General features: G+C 41.4%; 1 protein-coding gene across 2 annotated transcripts in view; it reads left to right on the forward strand.

Annotated features, from left to right (window-relative positions):
* Positions 1–25,447, forward strand: part of VPS54 (VPS54 subunit of GARP complex) — a 47,586-nt gene that overhangs the window by 12,990 nt on the left and 9,149 nt on the right. Inside the window, exons 6-18 of one of the 2 annotated variants that reach the window (XM_039570091.1) lie at positions 1,194–1,228; positions 2,535–2,666; positions 5,115–5,500; positions 9,469–9,595; positions 10,638–10,745; positions 13,006–13,061; positions 14,539–14,635; positions 15,119–15,456; positions 17,344–17,473; positions 17,910–18,091; positions 18,781–18,893; positions 20,209–20,272; positions 22,247–22,352. In XM_039570091.1, coding sequence (XP_039426025.1) covers positions 1,194–1,228; positions 2,535–2,666; positions 5,115–5,500; positions 9,469–9,595; positions 10,638–10,745; positions 13,006–13,061; positions 14,539–14,635; positions 15,119–15,456; positions 17,344–17,473; positions 17,910–18,091; positions 18,781–18,893; positions 20,209–20,272; positions 22,247–22,352 — 1,874 coding nt within the window. The remainder of the gene's footprint in view (positions 1–1,193; positions 1,229–2,534; positions 2,667–5,114; positions 5,501–9,468; positions 9,596–10,637; positions 10,746–13,005; positions 13,062–14,538; positions 14,636–15,118; positions 15,457–17,343; positions 17,474–17,909; positions 18,092–18,780; positions 18,894–20,208; positions 20,273–22,246; positions 22,353–25,447) is intronic. The other variant, XM_039570092.1, reaches the window with a different exon arrangement.

Genomic DNA, 25,447 nt, shown 5'->3' on the forward strand with positions numbered 1-25,447 from the left:
TGCTGTTACTGTTTCCTGTCTTCCTCTAACTCCATCCCACAAGACTTGGCCTTTTACTTCTGTAAGAATTGGTCTGAGCAAAGGCTGAGGACAGCAGAATGATTCCAAGGTTGCCTTTTGTATTTTGATACAAATAAAGTAAGAAACAAATGAAGTAAAAACCAAAGAGGTGAGAGCAGTGGGAGCTGATGCTGAAGTAGCACTTGCCATGTTTGTCAGGGATGAGCAGACTGTCCAGCAGAGATATGGGTTTGTCGCTTTTAAATTCCTCAACTTTTTTGTCCTCCAATGTGCCCCCTCTTCATAATGTACACTAAAGTTACCAGGGTGGGACAGGGGATTTTGCCTGAACCTCAAAAGTCTGAATTTGCCTTTTCTTCAAGTTCTGCTAGGGTGTAATGAATTAACTCTTTTCCCTGCTCAACTCTCTCACCCTCTGCAATTGTCAGGTCATCTTACTCCATGGAAATTACTGCTGCTGTGCTGCTTGCTCAGTGTGCTAGGGACTCTGGCCCGAGCCCTTGTTCATCCTTCTTGCCAGTCTTTGTGCATCCAGTCTCCAAGTGCCGCGCAAAAGTGATTGTATGGGCAGCTTCAGTCTGGAGCATTAAAACTGGGGTGATGTTAGAAGGACCTTTTACTGGCCCTTGCCAGTGCACTAATGAATGTGAAGTGCTAAGCAGATTGCTTTGTATGACTAACACTGACACTGCCAAACAGCCAAGTGCAAGCTCCTTTGAGTAGTCTGAGCATGAGACCTGAACTGCAAAGGACAAAAAAGCACTTCAAGGAATCAGCATTTTTCAGGTTGGCAGGGACTTCAGAAGGCCTTCAGTGCAGTGGCCATCTCAAAGCCAGTTCAGCTGTGAGGTCAGCCCAAGGCATTCAAAGCTTTACCATGGAAAAATAGAAATATCCAGAAAATATGTACAAGTATATGTCCAGAAAATCTCCAAAGTACCCAGCCCTTTTGGGCAGCCTGCTCCAATGCTTGATTGTCCTCATGATGGAAAAGGTTCTCCTCGTGTTCAGTCAGAAGGTTTCATTTCAGTTTGTAACCCTGTTCCCTCTCTGTGAGGAACATGCCATCGTTGTCTTGAAAACTTCCTCATGTTCATGGGATTCACTTGTTCAAGGAGATTGTTTCCCATTGTTTGCTCATGAATAACTACTTGTGTTTTGTTTAATTTTAGATAAATCCAGGACAGATCTGGAACAAGTACCTAAGGTATGGCTTCTGTGCACTCAGAGCTGTTGTAAGGCTTCCTCACGTGAAGTGTTAAATATATGCATGTAGAAATTTTGTCCTTGCTGATGACTTGGGTTGATTCTCAAGAGGATGTGTAGTGCTCAGAATTTAAAAAGGCTAAGGATGATTTGCTTTGTCTTTTTTTTTCTTCTTCTTTCCATGGTCTCAATTTTTCTCTTAAAGTATAATACAAATATCATTATTTTTTTCATCTTTAAATAAGTGAAGTTCAGACCTCAGAGCTGAGCAAAATTGGCCATTCTAGGAGGAAGGGAAGACTGGAGAGTTTGAGAAACGCTTGAACATTACCTAGTGTACAACTTAGCATTAGGTTTAACTTCTGGAATCCTTGATCAGGGGTCTCTTCCATATAAGCACACAGTGTACGTGATGTGGGTTTTTGTGTCAGGTTGACAAAAGACACAACTCCAGATTCCATTTTAGTGTGAATAATTTTTTTCTAGGTACAGTAAGAAGTCAGAGTGTTAATATGGGTCAGCATCTCTGTGCCAGTCGTGCAGGCTGCGACTTGAGTAGCTGTCACTGCAGTGTTTAAAGTCCAGGAAACAAGAATGCTTGAGTGTGGTGTGATGCTGCAGTCTGTGTTGAACCCTTGAAAATTACACTTCATAAATAAAAGGAAAAGGGTTCTACTGCCTGCCTGTAAGCTCAAGGTTTTGTCAAGTATAAATGTTATCAGAGTGAATTCAGATTGATAGTTCTCCCGGAGGTGTAGTTAATGTTACACCTTACTGCCTCTTCTTGTGCTGAGCATGTTTGCTGCATCCTGATAAAGGAGAGCAGCTCGAGGCTCTGCTCCCTCCCAGACAACACTAGCTGCACCCTGACAGCTGGCTGGATCATCAGCCTGGTAGAAGCTGTGGCCCCAGGAATGAACAGATCAGCAGCAGGATGCCCTCGTTAGTGAAGAAGCTTTGCTAAGATTCTTGAGAGGGCCCACCTGCACTTCAGTGCTGCCTACGTTCGCACACTCAGGGTGTTTAGGTCATCTCAGGTGATTGAATGAATACACATGTAATTTTGGACTATGGCTTCCACTTTCAGGAAGATAAGACTTTGTCATATCACACAAGCTTTCAAAGTGTAAAGTACTTTGGTTGTAAGGTCTGGAATGAGTTTGTTCACCTGGATAAATGAAAATCTGGATTTTGAAATCAACAAATAAGGTCTCTGTTAGCTTAATGAGACAGGAGATGTGTTTAACTGGGGCAAGAAATGTAGGGGTGAGTGAGGCACATTTATTTCTTTTGTTTTTCTGTTTCAGATTTTTATGAAACCAGATTTTGCCTTGGAAGATTCCTTAACATTTAATGCCGTTTTACCATGGTCTCATTTTAGTACCGCTGGTGGAAAAGGAAATCGTGATGCAGCTTCCTCCAAGTTACTTCAAGAAAAGGTACAACTTCGACACAAGTTGTGGTTATCCATCAGTGCTGGTAGATACTACGAAGGAACTCCATGCTGCTGTTGTGTAGTGTTTCTTGAGACATCGTTGTGGGCTTTGCTGTCTCTCATTTTACATCAGGCTGCAGGTTGTTAGTAAATCATGCAGGAAACATCCTACTGAAAGAGAACTTTTTTCCCTGCTCAATAAATCTGTCAAATCTGGAAAAAAAGAATCTGTATGTGATGTAACAACTGGCTCTTCATAACAGCTGTAACTTACTGAAACAGGTATATATTGAGAACTTCAGAGGTGTGGAGTAGTTCTCTTAGGGAGGAAGAGCAGTTCCATGAGGAGGGAAAGCTGGATTGCACAGGTTGTACAGTGTGTAAGACTGTTACTTTCCAACATCTCAGGAAAATTTCAGATTCAAGGCAGTGTGCTTTCTATGCTAAAAGCAATACTAAATCCTACTGGGTTTGTATTTTAAGAGATTCCTCTTTTGTTGTCATCTGCACTGATCTGTTTTTGCATTTCACAAAGGAGAATGTGAAAGCAGAGCTGTTTCTTTCATATTGGAAACAGAAGTCTCTTCTTGGTAGTTTTTTTCTTTTTTTGTTAGTTATGTAGTCATACTATAGAAAATCTCATTATGAGTCGTCTTTACAGTACAAATACTCATAAAATGCTTTTAGAAAATCTGAGTAATTTTGGAGTCTGGGGTACATTAAGAAAAAAATAACATGAGATCGTCTGGAAAGTGTTTCCAAATTTCTGGGTATTAGTCTTCCTGCTCTCCTGCCAAGTCAGGAGGATGGGACAGGCTCTGCTGGAGGCTAACTGAAAGGTTCATTATTAGGTTGTCCTCCATGCCCAGAGTTGGAGGAAGGCTTCTTTGGAGTTTTTTGAGGCAGTTGCTGTCTGAAGATGAGAAAGCAATGTCTGGCATATGCTGTGAACTTCTTGAAGTGTGCCTGGCAGCAGCAGGATGGACACTCAGAAAGGACTTGTGTTGAAGCAGACCCAGAGCCCTCACTGATGCAGAGGAGTGAAAACACTGCTTCATATGACTGAAATGAGCCCAAATTTTTTGTTTTACTTTTTAAAGGCTCTGAACTACCTGAGGTTTACACTTACCACGTATAAACATGCACCCTGCTGCCATAATTGTCCCTTGCTCCAGGCACCATTTTCCAACAGGATTTTGAAAATCTTGCCTTAAGCAGATCTGCTTACAGGCTTTTGGACTGCTGTTGATCTACTTTAGTAATTTCCCCATGATGTTTTTTTCCTTCCTTACCTCCTCCCATGTGTTGCCCTACTTTGGGACTGTAAACTCTTTGAGGCAGGTACTGTTTGCTCTGTTTGTTCTACCTTGTTGAGCATAGTGAAGGGACCTGAGGTATCTGGTTGGTACAATCACATAAATAGTTGTTTGTAATAGCCCTTTCTCTGATCTCTATGTCAGAGTCTGTCTTGGCTTTCCCTGTGGCTAGGTGTGTCACAGTGGTTGGTGGAGGATGTTTCCGATTAAATTAGATGTGAACAAGAAAGGTGGGTTTGCATATTGTATAGATAGATCCCTAGTGTCTCCACAGAAAGCAGTATGAAAGTAACTTCAAGAAGGCAACACTATCCAGCTGATTTCCTTTCCATCTCTGGTTGGCCTCTTGGAATTCAGCAGGAGGTTTGAATGCTTGGCACCTCTGAGAAACCAGGTCATCTGAGTACTAACATTCAGATGAGCATCCTAAAGCCTCAGTCCTTGGAGTTTGCATATTCAGCATAAGTCAGACCACAGAGCTTTTACAGTCAAAGAATCAGGCCAACGCAGTGGTCTGGTAACTGTCGGACAGAGAATCTGAATTTCAGGTTCTGAACATGTAGGTGTACTCTGTCTCTGGGAATCCCACAGTGCCAGCACACAGGAAATAGGCTTAGTACTAATTCCAGCTGGTTGGCAAAAGTACAACTGCAGCCAGAGATGCCCTGGAGGTTTCTCTACAAAGAAGGCACTACAGCTTTTTAAATAAGCAGGGCCATTCCAGTGGGGTGTCATCAAGTATAGTGGCTGCACCTTTAGCAGCTGAAGTGACCCAAATTTCATAGACTATTTGCATGTATATACTGTTGCTTGCAAGCCAGCATCCAGAGCTGTCTCCTGGTTATTGTCCATATTCTGTGGCCAGTGTGCAACCACATGGTAAAAAACTTCAGGTATTTTAGTTTTATTTGCTTTTCTAACTTTTTATTTTCAAGTACGAAAGGCATCAAATCAGCCTTCCCACAGTGATTTTGAGTTAATTTAAAAAGAAATTATTAAACCACAATGACAAAGGGATTTAATTTTTATTAGCAAAATTTCCTCTTGATACAATAAGACAAATACCCTGAAAGTGTATTTACATGGTGATAAAGCTTCCAGGTGATAAAAATAATGTTGGTGTTTCCTCTTCCCAGCTGAGCCATTATCTGGACATCGTGGAAGTCAATATTGCTCATCAGATTTCTCTCCGCTCAGAAGCATTTTTTCATGCAATGACCTCTCAGCATGAGTTGCAGGACTACCTCAGGAAAACCTCCCAGGCTGTAAAATTGCTTAGAGAGAAGATCTCTAAAATTGATAAAGTAATGTGTGAAGGATCACTTCGAGTTTTAAGACTGTCGCTCACCAGAAATAACTGTATAAAAGCATACAATAAACTGAAGTTAATGGCTACTGTACACCAAACACAGCCCACAGTACAGTTGCTGCTCTCCACTTCGGAGTATGTTGGAGCTTTGGACTTAATAGCAACAACACAAGAGGTGTTACAGCAAGAGCTTCAAGGTATTCACAGTTTCCGGTAGGTAACCATGTAGGAAGTACATAAAATGCAAGCAGAGCTGGAATGCGTTGAGCACATTATGTTGGCTGAAGGGATTTGTTCTACCTGTGTTCATTCATTCTTAGAGGACCTAATGCAGAAGGTATAAAATGTAAGTGTGGCATAAGCAGTGTGTGACTGATGCCTTTGCCAGAGATGGGGTTTTTTTGGAGTGGGATGAACTTGGACATCTAAATACTTTATCCTCTGTTCTGGTTTACAGATGTTTTAGGGGTGCAGAGATGAGAGCCAAGCTGTGGCTGGACTTTCATCTTGCATGGCTTGTAGCTCACAGCTGAGAGGCGTTTTCCATGTGGGGGTCTGCAATCCTCCTGCAGGCAGCACCCCAGGGATGGGTTCTTGCTACACAGCTCCACTCTGGGCCCGTGTCTTTAGTGACTGACCCGGTCTTGAGTTGTTAAAGGAACATGCAAGAGTATTAATACAGCAGAATCCTTTTAGCTGATGTAAAATAAGCCATCATAAGATACAGATAGTTTAAAAGTCTTGTATGCAAAGCTGCCAGTGTGGCATGGTGCTGGCAAAAGTAGTGTGTGGTTAAACCAGCTCCAAGGCTTGCATCAGCCAGCTGAGGAGCTCTGTGCTAAGTTTTCTAAGCTGATGCTAGGTGAGGGGTGGTTTGTTTAGAGATTATGTGGTTCCTGCAGCCCAGTGGTCCACAGCTTGCATAATGAAAGCATGGTTGTTGCTCAGTAACTGTAACATGAATGTTCAGAATTTGATATAGTTACTGTTCTTGTCCATCTGTTATGTCAACTTCCTAACACCCCTTCTAGCTAGTTTGGAAAAACACTCAAATTTTATGTAGGAAAGATCTCAGGAAAAAATACTAAAAATAGTATAAAAAAGGAAAAAAAATGTAAGTGAGCTAATAAATTACTGAGATGAAGTTGCTCTAAGTGTTTTTATTAAAAAACCTAGAAACAGACCATTTAAAAAGTGTAGCTTGTCTCTCTTCAGACACCTCAGTGCAGTTTGTCCTCTCTACTGTTCCAGTTATCAACCACTTGATTCTGGTGCATAGCCCTTGACTGAGTCACCTTTGTATTGACCTTGGTGACAGTCTGAGCAGTTCTGCAGCCCTGTGACAGCATCGTTCAGAATCAGCTGTGTTTTGCAGCTGGGTAACCTGTGTGATCTGTCAGCAGAGAGTGCAATTCTCTTGACATTGGGTTGATACACATGATGTCCCAAGGATGTGCCATTGTTTCAAAATTACCCTCAGGTGTAGAACATACTTGCAGGTAGATAGTAATCTTGTCTGTAAAGAATAATTTATATGAGTAAAGCTTAGCTGGTTTTGGTAGAGTTACAGACAGTGACGTGATTGGGAAGTGTCCCCTCTGCTTTGGACAGTAAAGGCTCACAAAGGTGAGTTAAGGGCTACCTAAGTCATGAACCCCACCAGAAATGCAAGTGCAGTTGAGAAGCCCAGCAGAGTTTTCAAGTCTCACAATGGCCTGTGTATATAGCTTGTGTGAAGAAATAATGTGCAATGGAAAGATGGAAGTCTTGATAAAACTTCTCAGTAGAATGTTGTGTTTCTAAAAAAACGTTTTAAAAAATATAAATTGATGGCAAGCACATACACTTTAGCTTTTCCCAAGAAATACGAAAGAGGTCTTGCTTTATTCTGAGCAAGAATGATGCAGTTGTCAAGTGAGTTAAATACCAGGTTTATTTTAAGAAGAGATGAACTTCTAAAGCAGTAACTCATTTTATAAATAATTACTATTTTTTTTTTTACTAAATACCTGATGAAAAAAAACCCCAACAACTTGTTGTTTCTGCAAGCCATGGCAGCTTGTAGAATTTGGTGTTTTCAATTGAGTCATGTCAGAATCATTCAATATAAAGCAGTAAGAAAACTACTCAGATCATCAATTAATTTTTCCCTCATCATACTCTATGCAGAGAAGAATGTAGTTTGTTTCTAGTTGTAGCAAAAAATTGAAAAAAAACCAGTAAAGGTGGTGTGAAGTAATTCATTGGTGTCTTTAATCTACGTTAATGTCAATAATGATATGTGTCAGTTGTAACTGCTTGCTTCTACTGTAGGATAGAATTAAAGTTTCAGAGCTCTAACCTTTTCAAGTTCACCCTTTTAATTTTACATGGAAAAGCTAATGTGTTAACTAACTTAAAAATCTGTGAAAACACTTTCTGTGTTGTTTTCACAGTCCTTATTGGGGTGATGGAGATAACAGTGATCTTGTTTGTGGGGGATTTTTTGGTTTGGTTTGGTTTTTTCTGGTTTGGTGCTTGGTTTTTTTGGGGTTTTTTTTTAGCAGAGGTATGCTGGAAAACCACACTTTCATGGTATTTTATACAGTAAAACACAGATACATGGAAAAACAGTTCTCATTTGTGTATTTTAACAGAAGTTTTACCCTGCGCTCATCATTTTACATGATAGGGTTGTCATACTCAGGATTTGTTGAAGGGATCTGATGTGTGAGTGGTACCTGTTAAGAGATAATTACCAAGGTGTTTCACTGGAGTGTGAATTAAGGTTTGACTTGTTCCTGCATGTTCAGGTTGGATTTTTGTGGCTGCTAGGGACTAAAACCTTTTGGGCATAGTGGTGAGGGCAGGTGCTGGGAGCTATTGTTGGATGTTCCCATAGCTGGGATTTGAGAGGAGAGGTGTGTTCCAGTGCAGTTCAGCACAGGTACAGAAATAATGTACCAAGGAGCCATCTTCATGCTTACCTCAGTAAGAGCCTTTGTGTTGTGGCTCTTAGTCCTACTGTCACTTTTGCAACTCCAGTTATTACATTCCAAATAATAATCTTTAGGGTGTTTTCCTGTTGTATTTGTTCTGAAATGCCCGTGAAGCAACAGGCTTGGATTTTCTACAGGTCATTTTTGCTTAAATTAGATATTTGAAATATGCCTGCTTTGTCCATTTCGATGAGTTATTGAACAACAGTTATCCCTGGTCATCTTGAAAGTAAAATAAATTAATTAATCTGCTCAGCTCAGATCTAGCAAGATTCATTGACTTCAGCTCAGCTCTGGCCGTGTGGATTTCTGCAAAGAGGAGTTACCAGGAGTCCACTAGCTATGACAGCAAAGGGTCCAGCTACACCAGCAGTGAATGAAAGCCATGTTCATCCTCCCCATTTTGTATCCAGGCTTATCTAAAATATCACAGCTCCTCTTAGTTCTCATTTGCAAAGTGTCTGTGTTTGTTTCTTTTTGGTAAAGAGAAAGCAGTCTGATTTTTACAGATATTTGTCCCCAGCTGTTAGTGGAAGTTGAAAACCCTGGGGTGTTTGACATCTCTGAAGTTCCCACTTTTAAGGAGTGGTTGACATTCCTGATGTGAGAAATTCCCTTGTGGTTCTGTATGACAACAGTGTGCAAAATATGGTTTAAAATCTGCAATACGTGGGAAAAACATTTTTCATTTAGACTAGCATAAAAAATGGCAAATTTAGAAACTCTTCTGTGTTCTCTGAAAGCCATCCTGTCATGTAATGCTATTAATGCATCTCATGTGAATTTAATTTTGTGACCTCATCAAAAGCTCAAATGTTTGAATTAGAAGAACTCGTGGACTGATGATCTGGGGAACTCGACAAGCCAAAGAATACTGACAAGCACTGAGTATTCTTAGTTCTGGTTCACCTCATTGGGCAGAGAGGTACTTGGCACCTTCCAAAAAGAAAAAACAAAAAGCCGTACTTACAAATTTTATCCTACATCAGTATTCAAGTCCATATGTTTTGGTGCAAGGTGGCAGTGCCTCTGAAAAATGCATGATTTCAGCTGCTCTGAGGAGTGAAAGATTGGAGCCTCCCATTAAGCCAGCGTTGATTGCATGGAAATTTCCTGCTGGGTGGTTATTTTCTTCAACTGTGAACTAATGATTCGTTTTCAGGTTGATTATTTAGCTCATATCTCAATGGCTGTTTTTCTCAGGCATCTTGGCTCACAGCTTTGTGAACTGGAAAAGCTGATAGATAAAATGATGATTGCAGAGTTTTCAACTTATGCTTGCAATGATTTAAATAGACCCCTAGAAGATGATTGCCAAATTCTAGAAGAGGTATGTCTGTTACTGAAATAAACTGTCTCATGAATATGTTTGCATCTTTAACATACTTAATTAACACCAACTAATTCACTCAGGTCCCTAGTAGCAACACCGTAATTTCAGGCTATTTATCTTCTCATCCACACCTCTCCCCGCCCCTTTATTTTTGTGCTTGATAAGATGAAATAATTCTAATTAAACTCAGGACAGCAATCCAGGCCCACTTTATTTTTTCAAAATAATCAGTTCTCTTTTCTCTGATTAAATGTATACTTCATGAACCTAAGCATGTAAGTGGAAAAGAACATGGTTTCTCATTGACTTGGTTGTAAAATTTCAGTTTTGCAATGTTTGTATTTGCATGTTGTTCTCATTCTGTCTCCCCATGCTTTTATGAGTGCTTATACCAAGCATATGGTTGCCCTGAATGCATGCTTCATTCACAGTGTATATGTAGATACATATTCCTCATTCCTCTGAAGATCATAAACATATGAAGATTAAGCTATTGTGGTTGCTTTCTAGCCCAGAAAAGATTTTTCTGGATTTTGGCTGTAGGGCTCTTCAGTAATTGCTAGAGCCTATGAACTGTTCAGCCTTGTTTAACCCATTTCATGAGATGTAGTGGTTGGCAGTAGCACTGCAGTACTCCCATTTCTGCCCTGTGGTTTCTTGCCCTCTGTGCTGCCGCGTGCCAGCCTCTCACTTGGGCTGTGCTTAGTGTCAGTCTTGCTCAGGGTCAGGAAACTCAGTCATGGTTAGAACTATCCACAGGTTTAAGCACTTGTGAGTGAGCCCAATTGAGGAATTGGCAGGAAAGAGGGGTGGGAGAAAGAGACTCGGCTGGTATTGCCACGGGGAACTTTTTTTGTATAGGCAAAGCTTGGCATTAGTCCGGAAGAACTGGATTGACCTAAATGCTGTTCATTGTGTGCTTGATACATGAACTTTCTTACTGCTGTGCAATTTCTTAACATTGTTTCTTGTCTTCACCTTGATATTTTTCATGTGTGTCGTTTTTTTGTTGTTGTTTAATTTTTCTTTTTCTTGGTAGGAGAGACTTGTATCTCTAGTATTTGGACTTCTAAAACAAAGGAAGCTAAATTTTTATGAAATATATGGAGATGAAATGATTAATACTGCAAAGAATATAATTAAACAGGTAAGACAAACATTTCTAATGTATCTGACAAGCTTTCCTCTACCCCTTGCAAATAATTTTTTTAGTCGTTAAGAACAGCTTTGATGAAGTTTTTTGGTGGCTGATGGTGTCTCAGAGCAGCTGAGCTTGCAGACACCTAAGGGCTCCCTGAAGCACAGAGGTCTTTACAGAGAAGACCTTTTGGAAGGTGTAGGTAACATAAGCTCCCTGTTTTCTCTGTAAAATTGTTCTGAACTTTCATTTCTCTTAACACATGGTTCTCCCAAACAGTAGCGTTGTGTCGTAACATTTCATTAAAAACCCACAACAAACACTCCAAAACCGCACTAAAAACCTCTTCCCCGCAACACTCTGTAAAACAAAACCCTTGAGTTCTTGATGTAAATACATAAAAAAGAATCAAAGAACTTGCCAGTTTAAACAAATGAATTCCCAGCAAATGGTACAGAAAATATTGCTTGCCTTAATGTTAGCACAGACCTAGTGCAGGCACATGATAAGAGGTTGGAAAATATACTTGCCTTTTTCTGAGAGAGCAAGGTGAAGTAATGCAGAAGGTAGAAGTGCTCACCTTTAAAAAAACCCTTAATTTAAGCCCCAAATCCTTTTCTGTGTTGGTGTGGTGGTTTGCCATTTAGGGCAGTGTATCTTTCAAGCTAAAAAGCTTTATTGCTAAAACCAAAAAGCTTTATTGATAAAACCGGCTAAAACCAATAATTGAACACAGTTCAGATTACTTCTTTGGGGGAAATACATTGGCTAATTTGGATAGTGACATGTTGGCTTTTGTTTGCTAACAGATTAGGTTGAACTTAAGAGTGTGTGTTTGGTACTTTCAGTTTTACTCCTCTTGTTTGTTTGCCTGCATATGTGAAGAATATTGTGTAAGAACATTTTTTTTTCCCCTAGAAATGGGTGATAATTTCAAGAGTTACGCTCTGATGTGTATCTCAAAGCCTGGGAGATAGGTGCTGGGTTGGGCATGTCCTGTCTCTTAGGACAGTCTGCAGTTCACAGCTGCATTGTGAACTGGGTTGGGAACCTAGTTTTTAAAAGTTTGCATTTTGTTTTTTTAATACTGTTATTTGAAGGTTTTTGTTTTAAGCCAGACTTGGCTGCTCCAATGCCTTTCACTTTGCAGCCCCATGGTTCTGTTGGTCTGGTTGTGCAGGATGGGGATAGGCCCATATTGCTAGTAAATAAAAAAAAAAAAAAAAGGAATGAATGAATAACACCACAGTAAAGCTGTTCATCTCCCTGGCAGTCTCCACTTTTTTTTTCACTTGCCTCTATCAGCAGTCATAAGGAGACTTTTTTTTCCCTTTTAAATTCTTTGTTTGGTCATATAATAGACAGGTAGCACTCCCTGTTTTTCTGCTCAGTTTCAAAATGCTTTTCCCATTCTGCTGGGAAATTTAAGTTGGATTTTTTAGGCTTCCCCTCTGCTTAATAGTAGACAACGTTTAATCAAATTCCAGTGTAAGTTTCTGTTGGTTAAGGAAAACAGGCAGGATTTGAGTATTTCTGTGTGGTTTGTGCAATGCTTTTGTATGTGGCCCATTGTCTCAGCTCTTAGGGGTATTTTTCCTTAATAAGGGAAACTGTTTTCTTGCCACACTTAAAGTGTGCTTCCTCTTCAAATGCATTGCTGGGCTGTTTTGGTCAGTGATTTTTAGTAGCTTTTTGTTGCCAGGTGGGTGTAAGAGCAGAGATTTGTTAGCACTGAGCACACTGCATAATTCAAGAACAAGGTTCTGTTCTTCAGAAGCTTTTGTGCTGACCACTATTATTCAAAACACAGGTAAAACCGATGTAGCTTGAGATGCCAGCCCTCAGTCACCACTGGGATTGTACAAACTTGCTTAAAGGCAAGATGAGTTCACACTCTACTATTCATTCGTTCAGCTTATTGTCTGGTTTTGGGAGAAAAGCCCTTTTTCAGTCTGAGCGGAGTTGATTTGTACCTTGGGCTTACAGGTAATGGGAAAAGAGATCAGTGGAATGGCAGTAAAACAGCAGATGTGTTTGGAATGAACATTGATTGTACTGGAGACCTGAAGAAATGCTTCTGCCTGCTAAAGAAGCTGGCCAGTTTTGTATGCACCAGTTGCTTTGGGGGGTTTCTTTTGGTTTGTTTTTAGAGAAACAAGTTGTTAAGTGATAAAAGTATGTCTTTCTTTTCTTATTTTACTTTTCCTTATTTAACTTGAGGATTAAGATCTTCTTTTGTTTTGTTTTTTTTCCCCTTAAAATTTGACAGTGTGTGGTTAATACGGTTTCGCAGATAGAAGAAATAGATACAGAAGTGGTTGTTAAGTAAGTATGCAGCCAGTTTGGGTTTGTTTTTTTTTTTTGTGGTGGGTGGGGATAGTATGTTTTTTAGCATAGATAAATTTACTGTTCTAATTTTTGCTTGAATTGCCCTATTGTTAAGGATTATGCTTCTCTTGCATCTTAAGACTCTGTTTTTGTCTGCCTCTGGGCGGATATTGTGTTTTACTTCTCATTCAGATCCTAATGTTACCTTAAACTTACCTTTGAAATAAATACTAAAATTCTGTGAATCTCACTACATGAAGCATATACCTCTTGAATATATATCCACTTGAAGGCATTCCCTGTTGCCATAATCTGGGACTTTGTATTAAAACATGTCATTAGTTTAAATTCCTCCCCCATAATCAAGAACAGGAGCTATCTAGAGAGGAGACCAGACAACTTCAGCCCTAGAAATGGTCCATCAGGAATCTCACCAAGCTCAGCAAAGGCAAATGCCAGAGCAGAGATGGAGTTGGAGCCAGGCTCCTCTCAGAGTTTGCACAGAGCGCAATGGGCACAATGTGGAAGATGAGAAATGCCAGTTGAATTTTAGGGAGAATCTGTTCCCCATAGGACTGGTCGAACACTGGAACAGAAGCCCAGAGAAGCTGTGGAATCTGTGTTCTGGGACATGGTCAGGCTTTGACTGTGCAGGGCCCAGAGGAGCCCAGTGTAGTTGGACCTGCCTTGAGCAGGGCTTGGCAAGGCAGCTCCAGAGGCCCCGGCTCCAGGGACCCCTGCCAGCTCCTGTTTTTTCTGTGGCTTTATGATTCACTTGACTCAGCAAAGTGTTACCCCAAGATAATAAAAATAGTCCAGCTGATAAAGCAAAGCGAGTTGCAGAACCTGCATGGGTTTCATACTCGGACTGGGTAACAACTGGGCACAGGGTCGTTTTTAAACACTGGGTATTTGGTCACCATTCTCCAGTGTTTACTCTTCTGCTCTTGGGTCCTAACTCTGTATTAGAGGGTTTCACTTTTGTTCTGTCAATGACTTTTCTGCCCTTTTGCCACAAACAGGTGCCTTTCATGGCAGAAGTGGTCTCATTGCAATACCTTGCATATTAAGCCTTTAAATGGGCTTAATAACACAGCTTTGTAACACTTGGAAAGTATTTTCATGTAGTTTTTTTTGTGGTTTGTGAAAATGTTATTAACCCTCTCCCTTGTTGATAACACATACTTATCCCAGGGAAAAGAACATTATGCCCAGGAAAAAAGTAAAGGGTAAATCTGAAGCGTTCGTTTTCTTATAGTATGATTTAATTCTGTATCCCTCCTTCCCCACTCCACTTACATTGTGTTGATTATGACTGTTGTTTAGGTGGTGTCTGTTGTTTGCCAGGTAAAAGTCTACACTGTTTTCCTTATATTTGCAATTCCATTTAAAGCACATTTTTTCTCCTTTATGTGCCAGTAGGCATCATGGCCAGCAAACAGTTGCTGTTTGCTGAATAGTGCTCTTTTTTTAGGCTTGCAGACCAGATGAGGATGATGAATTTTCCTCAGTGGTTTGATTTACTGAAGAATATTTTTTGTAAATTCACCATCTTCCTCAAGAGAATAAAGGTAAGACATTAATTTACAAAGAACTTCACATAGTTCAGGCATGAAAGGGGGAATGAAGTTGCTTTTCCATTTGAAGTCGTAAGATGTTGGTTTTGCTTGTAGAGTTCAAACTTCTGATTGAAAGAAGGGGATGTGAATATCAGCATCCAGGGCAAAAATGATCAGTGCTAGCAAAGAGAGCAGTGGCAAAGAGAGAATACTTCTTGTTGCTCGATTACTTCTATTCTAAGCTGCTAGGGATTAGGACAGGACTTTTGCATGTGTTGGATTGCTCCAAATGAGGTTTCTTTCACCTATCTCAGAAACACCAGATACTGGTTGCCATCAGACAAATGGATCTGCCTCCAAATACTAATCACACAACAGAAAATAAAGCCAGAATTTAGTTTAATTCTGTGGGCAAAAGAAAATCTCCTTCTAGCATAAGCTTGTGGCACTGGGTATTGGGGTGTTTTTTGTAATAGAAGTTATATCTCATTTTAGGCAACGTTAAATACTATCCGTAGCGTGGTTTTCTTGGTTCTAGACAAGAACCAAAAAACCAGAGACCTGGAAGACACGTTACAGAAGAACTCTGCTAAGGAGAGCACGGTGGACACCGAGGTGGCCTACCTGACGCACGAGGGAATGTTCATCAGCGACGCCTTCGGCGACGGGGAGCTCCCAGCCGGAGCAGCCGACACGGCCTCCCAAAGGAACACCTCCCCCAACAGCGAGCCCTGCAGCAGTGACTCCGTCTCGGAGCCCGAGTGCACCACCGACTCCTCATCCAGCAAGGAGCACACCTCCTCTTCCGTTACTCCAGGAGGAGTAGAGATGATGTGAGTGAATACCCTGCCTGCCTCCACCTGGCAGCGTGGCCGGAACAAGGGGTGAGGTGCAGGCGGTTGTTTCTGGTCACAGAGTACAAAAATGACTTAGGAAGAATGTGCTTTTTAGGTAGGTGAAGTGTAGTGGCTCTCCCCCTAGAGACTGCCATCAGAGTGCACTGTTCCCAGCCTTTGTTTCATTTATTTGCCTTGCTTTCACCTGCATCTGTAGTGGTACAGGGACTGATTTATGTCACTTCTTCCAGAAAAGAGCCCCTTCTCCATTAGTTTTTCTGGGGAGGCCACTTGTGTAGAGAGCAGGAAAGATGTGAGTCCGTGAAAGACAGATTGTTTGTCATGCCTTTAGCAGGCAGAAGCATTTCTGTTCCCTGTCCATGTTCCCTATGGTTATTTTTCCTAGGGTTTTATGTTTGTTTGTTTGTTCGTTTTAAGCTGGCTTCATGAAATACACCTTGATAAATTCTAGAGAAAAATCTCCTCTTTGTCATCAACCATTTGACCTGCATAAATAAATAAATAAATCCATCTCAGTGCTTTGGTTACACAGGCAGTGCTGCCCTGAGGTGCTCCAGTCTCCAGAGGTCTAACCTTCTGGCTTCCTTTTATGCACCCCTTACTTGTGATAGCAAGTCAGAGCTATCTTTTGAAAAGAACTGGGCATAATATGTGTGGGACTCAGGCATGAACCGTTTCAAAAGCCAGTAAGTCTGGATACAGAGTTATATGAAGCAAAACTGAAATACCATGTGTTAACCCTGCTGAAAGATGGAAGACAGCAAGTGGCTTGCTCTTGCTGCTTGGTCCTTGAGTATCTAAACCTATGTGTTGAAGCAGCTGTTAGTTTCAATAGGGACCTTCCCCCCAAATCACAATGCTGGCTGAAGGAGATAGATTTAAAATAAATATGCTGTGCATAAAACGCAGGCCTTTGTATGTCTGAACATCTGTTGTGTGCTGGAGGAGAAATGAAATGTGAAGAGGAGTCCAGGGTTACGTGGAGGAGCAGGGAAAGGGAAGGGGGTTGGATCCAAACTAGTCTGGAGCACTTTGCCAAGTTTCCTAAAAATATACCATCCAGCTAGAGGTTCTGAGGAGTAAAGTAGTTTCTGAGGCTGGTTGCATAACTTCATTCTAAAATGCACTTGCTTCATCGCTCTTCTGGTTTTGTTTGCACCTTTGCTCTGTGTTTGGAGCAGGCTAATAAAACTGCACAGAACAATGTTAGCCCAATTGTTGCTCCACAGTGTCCCAAGTTCTCTCCTGTCACGCTGTCAGTCTCTTGGGCTGGCCCAGAAGATTGTGATCTTCACTAATGGCGTGAACCATAAACGGCAGAACTGTGCTAAGTGCTGGCCTCAGAACAGTAGACAAGTCATACAAGGTTTTTTAAAAAGCACCAGCTTCAGAGCCTGAAGTCTAAAGAGGTAATAGAATGACAGCCTGTAGACTAAGGCTGGGGGGAGTGCAGAGCATCTATTTTAGGCCTTACACTTGCATCAGAAGAAAGATGCTGTGTTTTATCTGTCATATGCTTGTGATGCTGAAGTGTTACAGGAGCTGGGTAAATTTTAGCTCAGTAAATGTTAATTATATTTATTGTATCAGTAATGGTTATATCTTGTTTACTCTTAGACCATTAATAGCAATTAGAATGCGGATTCAGAAAAAAAGATAAGGATGTGCAATTATGCATTTCCTTGCTTCAGGGGCTGACAGGACATTGACAGCAGCTTAGAAGATCCCATCTGTATAAAGTGACTTTGGTGATTAGCTGACTGTCTGCATTTGACAGTTGCTGCAAGGCTCTTTCCTCCTGCGTGCAAAAATATGGTTTTCTCTATGAACTGATGCTCAGCCAACTGGTTCTGTCATTTTTAGGATCAGCGACGACATGAAACTGACTGACCTGGAGCTGGTCAGGCTGGCAAACAATATCCAAGAGTTACTTTATAATGCCTCTGATATCTGCCATGATCGTTCAGTCAAGTTCCTCATGGCAAGAGCAAAGGTGAGGAGCTTGGGTCAGACTGCTGGTGGTGCCTCATGCTTGGTGAGCATTTGCTTCCAGGTTACTGCTTTAATGAGGGTTCTGGAGCGGTGTCTGCGATGGGAGTACAGGGCTGTTCCTGCTGCCACAGGCTCTGCGTGGTAATGCTCAGAGCACACTAGTGTTAACATACACCATTGTAAGGCAGTGTTGGTTTCTTCTACCTGTTTCTCTTTTTAATATTCTGACTTCCCGTCTTTGATGCTTCATGCAGAGAATGCGTGTTTATGTGCAGGTAGCTGCTTGCACTGCAGTTTACCCTGTCTGTCACATGTAGGGTTAAAGAATGTGCCTCTGAAAACTGCAGTAGCCCTCAGATATGCTGACTAGTTATTTCTGTACATCTCTGAATTTTTGTGGTGTTGTGTCTCCTTACAATGGTTTTCTTTGCATGCAGGATGGCTTCCTAGAGAAGTTGAATTCCAACGAGTTTGTTACTCTTTCTCGCTTGATGGAAGGCTTTATCTTGGATACTGAGCAGATCTGTGGCAGGAAAAGCATGTCCTTGAGAGGAGCTCTTCAGAGTCAAGCCAATAGATTTGTGAATAGGTTTCATGAGGAGAGGAAGACAAAGCTAAGGTACCTCTGGGCAGACAATATTTGTGTTCTTCCATGAATAATTTTATGTATCGTATGCCAGCCAAACAGAGTCTTTTGTTGCCTAGAACATTTGTAAGCTTGTTGTACTTTAAAGCAGGGGGTGAAAAAATTGTATTGAACCCCAATTAGCAATATTAGACTTCTACTGTTTTCATAAGTTGATTGCTTCAAACTGGATTTTTCTCCAGTTACCTAAATAAGGACAGCAACAGCTACAGAAGGTACACAAGACTAACATTGAAGGGGCAGGGTTGCTCTGTTTCAGGGGTTTAAGAATAATTCACTTTCAACTGTTTCCTGAAAAAAAAAAAGCCAAAACCAAACCACTTGGAGGAACAGCCTTGCCAGTAACATCCATCAAGTCTGTTTGCTCTCCTCCATCAAAAGCTGTTAAAATTCCAGTATTTGTACATTATTTCATTGGCAGTGATCTCATAAAGACCTTTATTGCCTTTATTGAGTGAACAATTCGTGAGATCTCTAGACCAGCACAATGTTGTTCTGTTTTGCTGCTGACAGTTGTTGGTCACCTCCTTCTGATGAAGATGACTGACATAACATTTTGGGCCAGTGGCTTTTTAGAAATTGTTCTACAGCATTACAGGCAGGAGAATTGTCAAGACAAGGTATTTCTTTCTCAGCCTCCTCTCTTTTGTGTTTATAACCAGCCTGCTTTTGGACAACGAGCGCTGGAAGCAAGCTGAGGTTCCTGCTGAGTTCCAGGATCTCGTTGATTCAGTGTCAGATGGCAGAATTTCTCTCCCTGAAAAAAAACCAACAGGTGTGTGTCTTGCAGTCCTGCTGTGAATTGAATTTATTATCTGCAAATTCTGCTGTTGAATGTTGATGAACATATTCTGATGACACTCTGGATCTTTGTTTGCTCACTGTCACTGTCCTCTGGGGGGATGAGAAGAAAGTTGATAGCTGGTTTTTTTAATTGTATTTTTTTTCTGTTACTAGTGTTGAAATGCCTTGCGCTGAAAGATTATCTGTTTGTATTTTGAAAACGCCCAGAAGTGTTAGCACAGGGAGGGAGCTGCCTTTTTATACAAATATTCCCAGTGTAGAGGCTTGCAGTCTCTGCACAAATTCGGTCTTTTCCCACAAGGTACTGCTGAGGAATTGCAGGGAACTGAGGAGCACGTGCATGTGCTCAGCCCTCCTTGTGTGAAATGAAGCCTGCATCCTTCCCACTGCTTCATCATCGCCGGTTCAGATGAGAGGCAGCATGCCATCTGGCTGCTCGTGGAAGGGAAAGCTCATGTTCATTCAATGATTTACCTTGTCACAGAAACCTCATTTGACCTCAGAGAAGTCACTTTTTCCTCCTTCTGCCCCACTTCCCTGTGTGCACAGTGGGAATGCTTAATGTGTTCTTACCTTGTGGGGATACTTGTCCAGTATTGCAGTGGTGGGGGGAGAGGGGGTGAATATCCAGAAGAGGAAGAAAACATGCAAAGAGGGGGAGAAAAATGGCAAGAGATTAGAAGGAAGAAAATACAGTGATGTCATGGTGGAGAAACCCTGACCTCCTAAAAGGAGCATCGCAGATACAGGGAGTGTATTAAAGCAATAATCACTCGAGTTATGGAACATAACACCAAAATATGTTCATCAGCCATTGCTTGTAAAATAACCTCCTCCAGCCTCCTTCAAGCAGATAATTTAGTGTGAAAAACTGCATCAGTAAGAGCTTCTGTTATGAAGCCTGAGGAAAAAGTGATTTGCAGTTAAAATATTAATATACACAGCAAATCACTTGAGAATGTATAGTAGAAAACCTAGTGGCTTTTTCTGCCTTTCTTCTATTTTCAACCTGTTGTATTTGGAGTTTTTAAGTCCATAATGACTGTGGGACTATGGGATTTTTTGATCTAAAATTGTAGCAGATAATGAAGTAACTTTATGGGTCATAAAAATTATGATGGGTGATCAACTGTCTAATAAATACTGTAAAAGAGAGAAATGCTACAAAGACTGATTGTGGGTTTTTTCAAACCTTAGCAAGTGAACACTGCATTTTTATAAACAGCATTTTTTGCACTTGTTTTTAGTTCAACTCACTCCTTTTCCTGTCTTGCTAAAATGTCTAGCTACTGAAGAAAGAAAGCCAGCTGAATTCCTTATTGTTGAAGGACAAAAATATGCAACAGTTGGGTAAGATGCACTCTTTTCTCTTAGCAGTGGGTTAGTTGGCAAGAACTTTTGAGTAGAACTGTGATGAATGCTAACAGCTTTAGCAATCTTACTTAAAGATCCCTCTCCTTTCATAGACTAATTTCTCTTTGGTTCCCAACAGTTATAAAGTACCACAAACTCTTTGCTACATTAAAATGCTGTTTCTTCTCTGAATGGCTAGGCTGAAGTTTATAATTTTATTTGAATCCTTTTTTCCAATTATTTCATGAAAACACACAGCTGATAATACAGGTTTGTCTTCTGAGCCCAATGTTGCTTCTTGCAATCTTTGTTATCTCTGGCAAAAAATTGTAGGCTCTTAGAATAGTTTGGGGTGAAAGAGACTTTTAAAGGTCATCTTGTCCGCACTGCCTGCAGTGAGCAGGGATGCCTTGCACTAGACCAGGCTGCTCAGAGCCCTGTCCAACTTGACCTTGAATGTTTCCAGGGCTAGGGCATCCACCACCTCTCTGGGCAGCCTGTACCAGTGTTCCACCATTCTCTTTGTAAAAAATTTCTTCCTTATGTCCAGTGTGAATCTACCCTCCTTTACTTTAAAACTGTTGCTCCTTGTCCTATCACCAGCAAACTAAACAGTTTGTCCCTATCTTTCCCATAAGCCCCTTTAAGTACTGGAAGGCTGCAATAAGGTCTCCCCAGAGCCCTCTTCTCTCCAGGCTGGACAGCACCAAAATGCCTGAGTCCACTACTGAATGATTGCTTATCTTATTCAAAATAAGATATGGGCCATCTCAGAAGCTGCATATGCTGTTTCTTGGTATCCTGTCTGCTTTGAATTGGAAAGTGGTTTCTTAAAGCTGGTTATATCAGAGACATTTTAAAATGTATGATATTCACTTATTTCTTTCATGTAAAAGCATGCTGTGTTTGCAGGGACTGTGAGGCTTAAGCATTAATTATGCATGAGAGTATTTTTGGAGAGGGAGTAAAGCCTGGAAGATCTCACTCCCCAGAGCTCTAACATCAGTTTGCACCAAACTTAAAAGGTGTGATGTACAGAATGTCTTGGACCAGCTGTCATTTTATGAGTTGCTTCATGGTGATGTGTCATTGTTCAATTGGAAACAGAATCTGATGGCTGAGAACTTCTGTGCCAGGCAGATGATATCACTGCTGAAGAGCATTTCAGGTCGAGCAAGAGCATTGCTCTAAAGGATAAATTTGCTTAATATATGATGTGTTTGATAATACACCTCTGCTCACTTGAAACTTGTTCAATTGAGCTCTGTGAAGCAATCATGAGCTTCACAGTGCAAATATTTGTTTCATTTCTACACACTTCTACATCCAGTTTCATTGCATCTAATCAAATAAAATGCATTTGTCACAAATGCCTAGAGTTCACAAAACATTTTCCAGGTGTTTATTTTCAGCTGACTTGTCATCATCTTTCTGCACTCTACTGCCTAAAGGAAGAAAGAGATTTAGCTTTTTGAAATGTTAAAATATCTACTCTGAACATTTTATCTTGCGTCAATTTCCCTGCCTTCTGTGTATTTGAATTCAAAGGAGCATGCTTGCTCTGTGGGAAGCCGCCTTAATTCCATCCAGTAGCTCCCAAATTCTGCAGTGCCTGCTGACTTCAGGAGAAATTACAGGTGTTGAGCATTTTTGAATATTTGGTGCTGTTTCTTTGCAGCTGCCTTCTCTGTTTGTGACTCCTTAGCATTTATTACATATATTTTTCAGAGGTTTTTCTCTCATATGAAGTACTTCTTCCACACACCACCCTGTGGAATGGGTATTGGTTGTAACTATCTCTGTGTAAATCTCCTTTATGTTTCACTTCTGCTCCACATCAGTTAGTGGATTTATTCAGTGCTATAATCTCTAGCATTGGGTAGCTTTCTATCAACATGACTGGCTTGTGTTTGATTTTTCAACATCTTTTGCGCACTGAGATGGCACATTTGGCTGTTTCCTCTCTTTCAGGACAGTATTGCTGCTAATAAGAATAATCCTGGAGTACTGCCAGTGTGTGGATAACATTCCCTCCATCACCACTGACATGCTGACCCGCCTGTCTGATTTACTGAAGGTATGGCTCCAAATGTGCCCCCTGTGCCAAGCAGGGGCAGGCAGGGTGCAGAGAACATGTCTTACTCTCCATAACACTCATGTGTTTTTGTGATTACATATAACTAATACAAATTATCTAGAAATCATTGTGTTTGCTACTATGCCATAAGGAAACCTTTCAAGCCAAAAGCATTAAAGATGTAATTTGTTGTGGGAATTAACTCTGGGAGGGCTATCTTTCCTCCTGTTCACCTGGAGTATTGGAAATCCCATCTAGTAGTATTGACATAGCTGCCTGTCCTTCAGGCTGGGTGTGGGATTAATGCTGCTGAAGAAAAAGCAATTTAATCCCAGATGCTAGAGAAATATATATCTATATTGAGGAAGGAAACAAGTCCCTTGGTTTTTACAAATTAGTAGAGTCAGTAGAAGCATGAAAAATGGTATGGGATGAAGGTTCTATTGTAAAGGTGATGAAACACCAGGACCTCTTTGTCATTTATTTCTCACTAGAGAAGAGGAAAGCTGGTAAAGCCCAGACCCTGCAAGGTAATAGAAGTAAATAATAATAAAAGGAGCACATTAATGCACCTTAAAACTGTCTATGTATCCACGCACACACAGACACACATATATATGTATCTATATAGGCTCCAAAGCCTCGCAGTTAATTTATGTCAAGGTTTTCACTTGTGTCTTTGCCCACAAAGGTTGTATTGAATATGAGCGTAATCATTGAAAGATAAACAGATTCAGTCTCCACAAGGATATTTTACATAAGGTGGGGGGCAGGAGAGGGGAAACAAACCCTAGGAGATGGAGCTTTTTAAATATTTGTCCTGTTGGTAGTTCTTATTTGAAAAACCAGATGCAAGAACACTGCTCCCTGCAGTTGTCATTCAGATTAATCCACAGACCTTTCCTTTTAAAAGCACTATCCAAGGCAAATCAGTCTGTCTGGGCCTGCCCCTATTCAAATCTTCTCCACCTGCTGCTTCCCTCAGGAATTGCAGCACCTTTTCACAGGTAGAATAGCCAGATTTGCATATCTGTGTTACTTCCCTCTCCTTACTTTATCTCATTCTAGCTCTGTCATTTATGGTTTGTTTCTTGGTATTCAAACATCATGTGCAGTTTAATTACTGTATTTCCTGTCTGTCAGCAAGGTGCTATCAATTGGAGAGATGTCAAGAACAGCTAGAAAAACAAAAGCTCATTTATTACACTTCGAACAAAGTAGAGCCACTCCAGGTGTCCTGGCAGGTCACTGCACTTTTTGTTTGACACCTGTCAGAGCCAGCAAACTTTGAGGGTAGCAAGAGCTAGACTGATTGTGATGGAAAATGAAAAGCATTCCCAGGTAATGAAATTCCAGGTGGTTCCGAGCTATGGCTGCAGCCTGAGTGAAATGACATCTGTGTATGGGAGAAATCATGGAATCATTTAGATTGGAAAAGACCTGTAAGATCAGTCAAGTCCAGCTGTTTACCCAGCACTGCCAAGGCCACCACTAAACCATGTCCCCAGGGCCACATCTACATGTCTTTTAAATACCTCCAGGGATGGTGACTCCACCACTTTCATGGGCAGCCTGTTCCAAACTTTGACAACCCTTTCAATGAATAGATTATCCCTAATATCTAAACTAAACCTCCCCTGGTGCAACTTGAGGGCACTTCCCCTTGTCTTGTTGCTTGTGGAAGAAGAGAATGACCCCCTACATGGCTACACCCTCCTGTCAGGGAGTTGTAGAGAGCAAGAAGGTCCCTCTGAGCCTCCTTTTCTCCAGGCTGAGTGCCCCTGGCTCCCTCAGCTGCTCCTCATCAGACTTGTGCTCCAGACCCTTCTCTGGGCACACTCCAGCACCTCAATGTTGTGAGGGGCCCAAACTGAGCACACGTGGCTGTAATTACTGGGGTCGTTCAGGCAGTGCAGACAAGAGAAGGCTCTTGGCCCTCCTGCTGGGTGCAGGAATGCTTTCCTCCCAGCAGGCACAAGGAGGAGGTGTTGCTCTTTGGCTGTTCCAGGCATTCTGCTCCCTCACTGTTCTGTCTGCATCAGGCCATCTGGGAACAGTCATTCTCACAGAAGGCAGGGGACAGTACGTGTGTCCAGCACCCTTTACAGACCAAGTTTTTGATGGTCTGCCTCACAGTTAAACCTAACCTGAGCTAAATACCTGAGGAGCTTAGGTGGTGGGAGATACAGCTGCCTTTGGCTCACTGATTCTACTTTAAAGTCCATGCACAGGTGTAAGAAAAGGTCTTGCTTTTCTGGAGAACATGAAGTGAATGTGAGGCAATTTCAGCCCCTGACCTCTGTCAGCAGTGTACGTTATGCCTCTCTCAGCTCAGGGGCCACACATAGCTCTGGTTCAGTTGTGGTGCGAGGTCTGGATTGCTTTTCTGGCCCTGGATGCACCATTCTGGCAACCCAGAGTTGGGGGGGTGGTCCATGGTGGCTCTGTGGGCCTGTATTTTGTGACTGACACCAGGCAACAGACAGAGAAATTATTTCCCCTTTTTGCCCAAGGAAGGTTGAAATATTGGGCTTGTTCTTGCATTATCATGAAGAAAGACCTGTGAAGCAGAATTATGCCCCTGCCCTCAGAAAAGTGGTCTTTATGAGGGAAATCCTGTGTTGCAGGCAAAAGCTGCAGGGCAGTCTTGTCACAATTTCTTCTGAATCTTCAGGTGTATGAGAAAGGGTCAGCTCTCTGTAAGTTTTGCCTCCCAATGTCAAAAGAGTGTTCTGTTCAATACGAGCCCTGGGACTTCTGCTCTCCATTCAGTGCAGGAACTGGGGATAACAGCAGTGGCTTTTCTGCTGCATCACCCAGGCCAGTCTGGAGTATCTGGTGTCTCAAGATGAGTAAGGAAGCAGAATTCCAGTGTAAGACAGAACATGCTGATAGCAACTGTCTTAACTGCCCAGAGGCTTTGCTGGCCTATGTGATTTTAATGATAACTTCTTTTCTCCTGGAAGTAAGTTAGGAAAGTCTAAGCATGAATTGTCCACTATACCTGGAATTCTTACAGGACTGGCTTTTCATCTTCTGTGCATCATTTCTTAAATCCAGTATTTCATAATGTTGCAAACATAGATTCAGTCACC

The sequence above is a fragment of the Corvus cornix genome, chromosome 3, assembly GCF_000738735.6.
Source record: "Corvus cornix cornix isolate S_Up_H32 chromosome 3, ASM73873v5, whole genome shotgun sequence".
NCBI classification, from domain to species: Eukaryota; Metazoa; Chordata; class Aves; order Passeriformes; family Corvidae; genus Corvus; species Corvus cornix.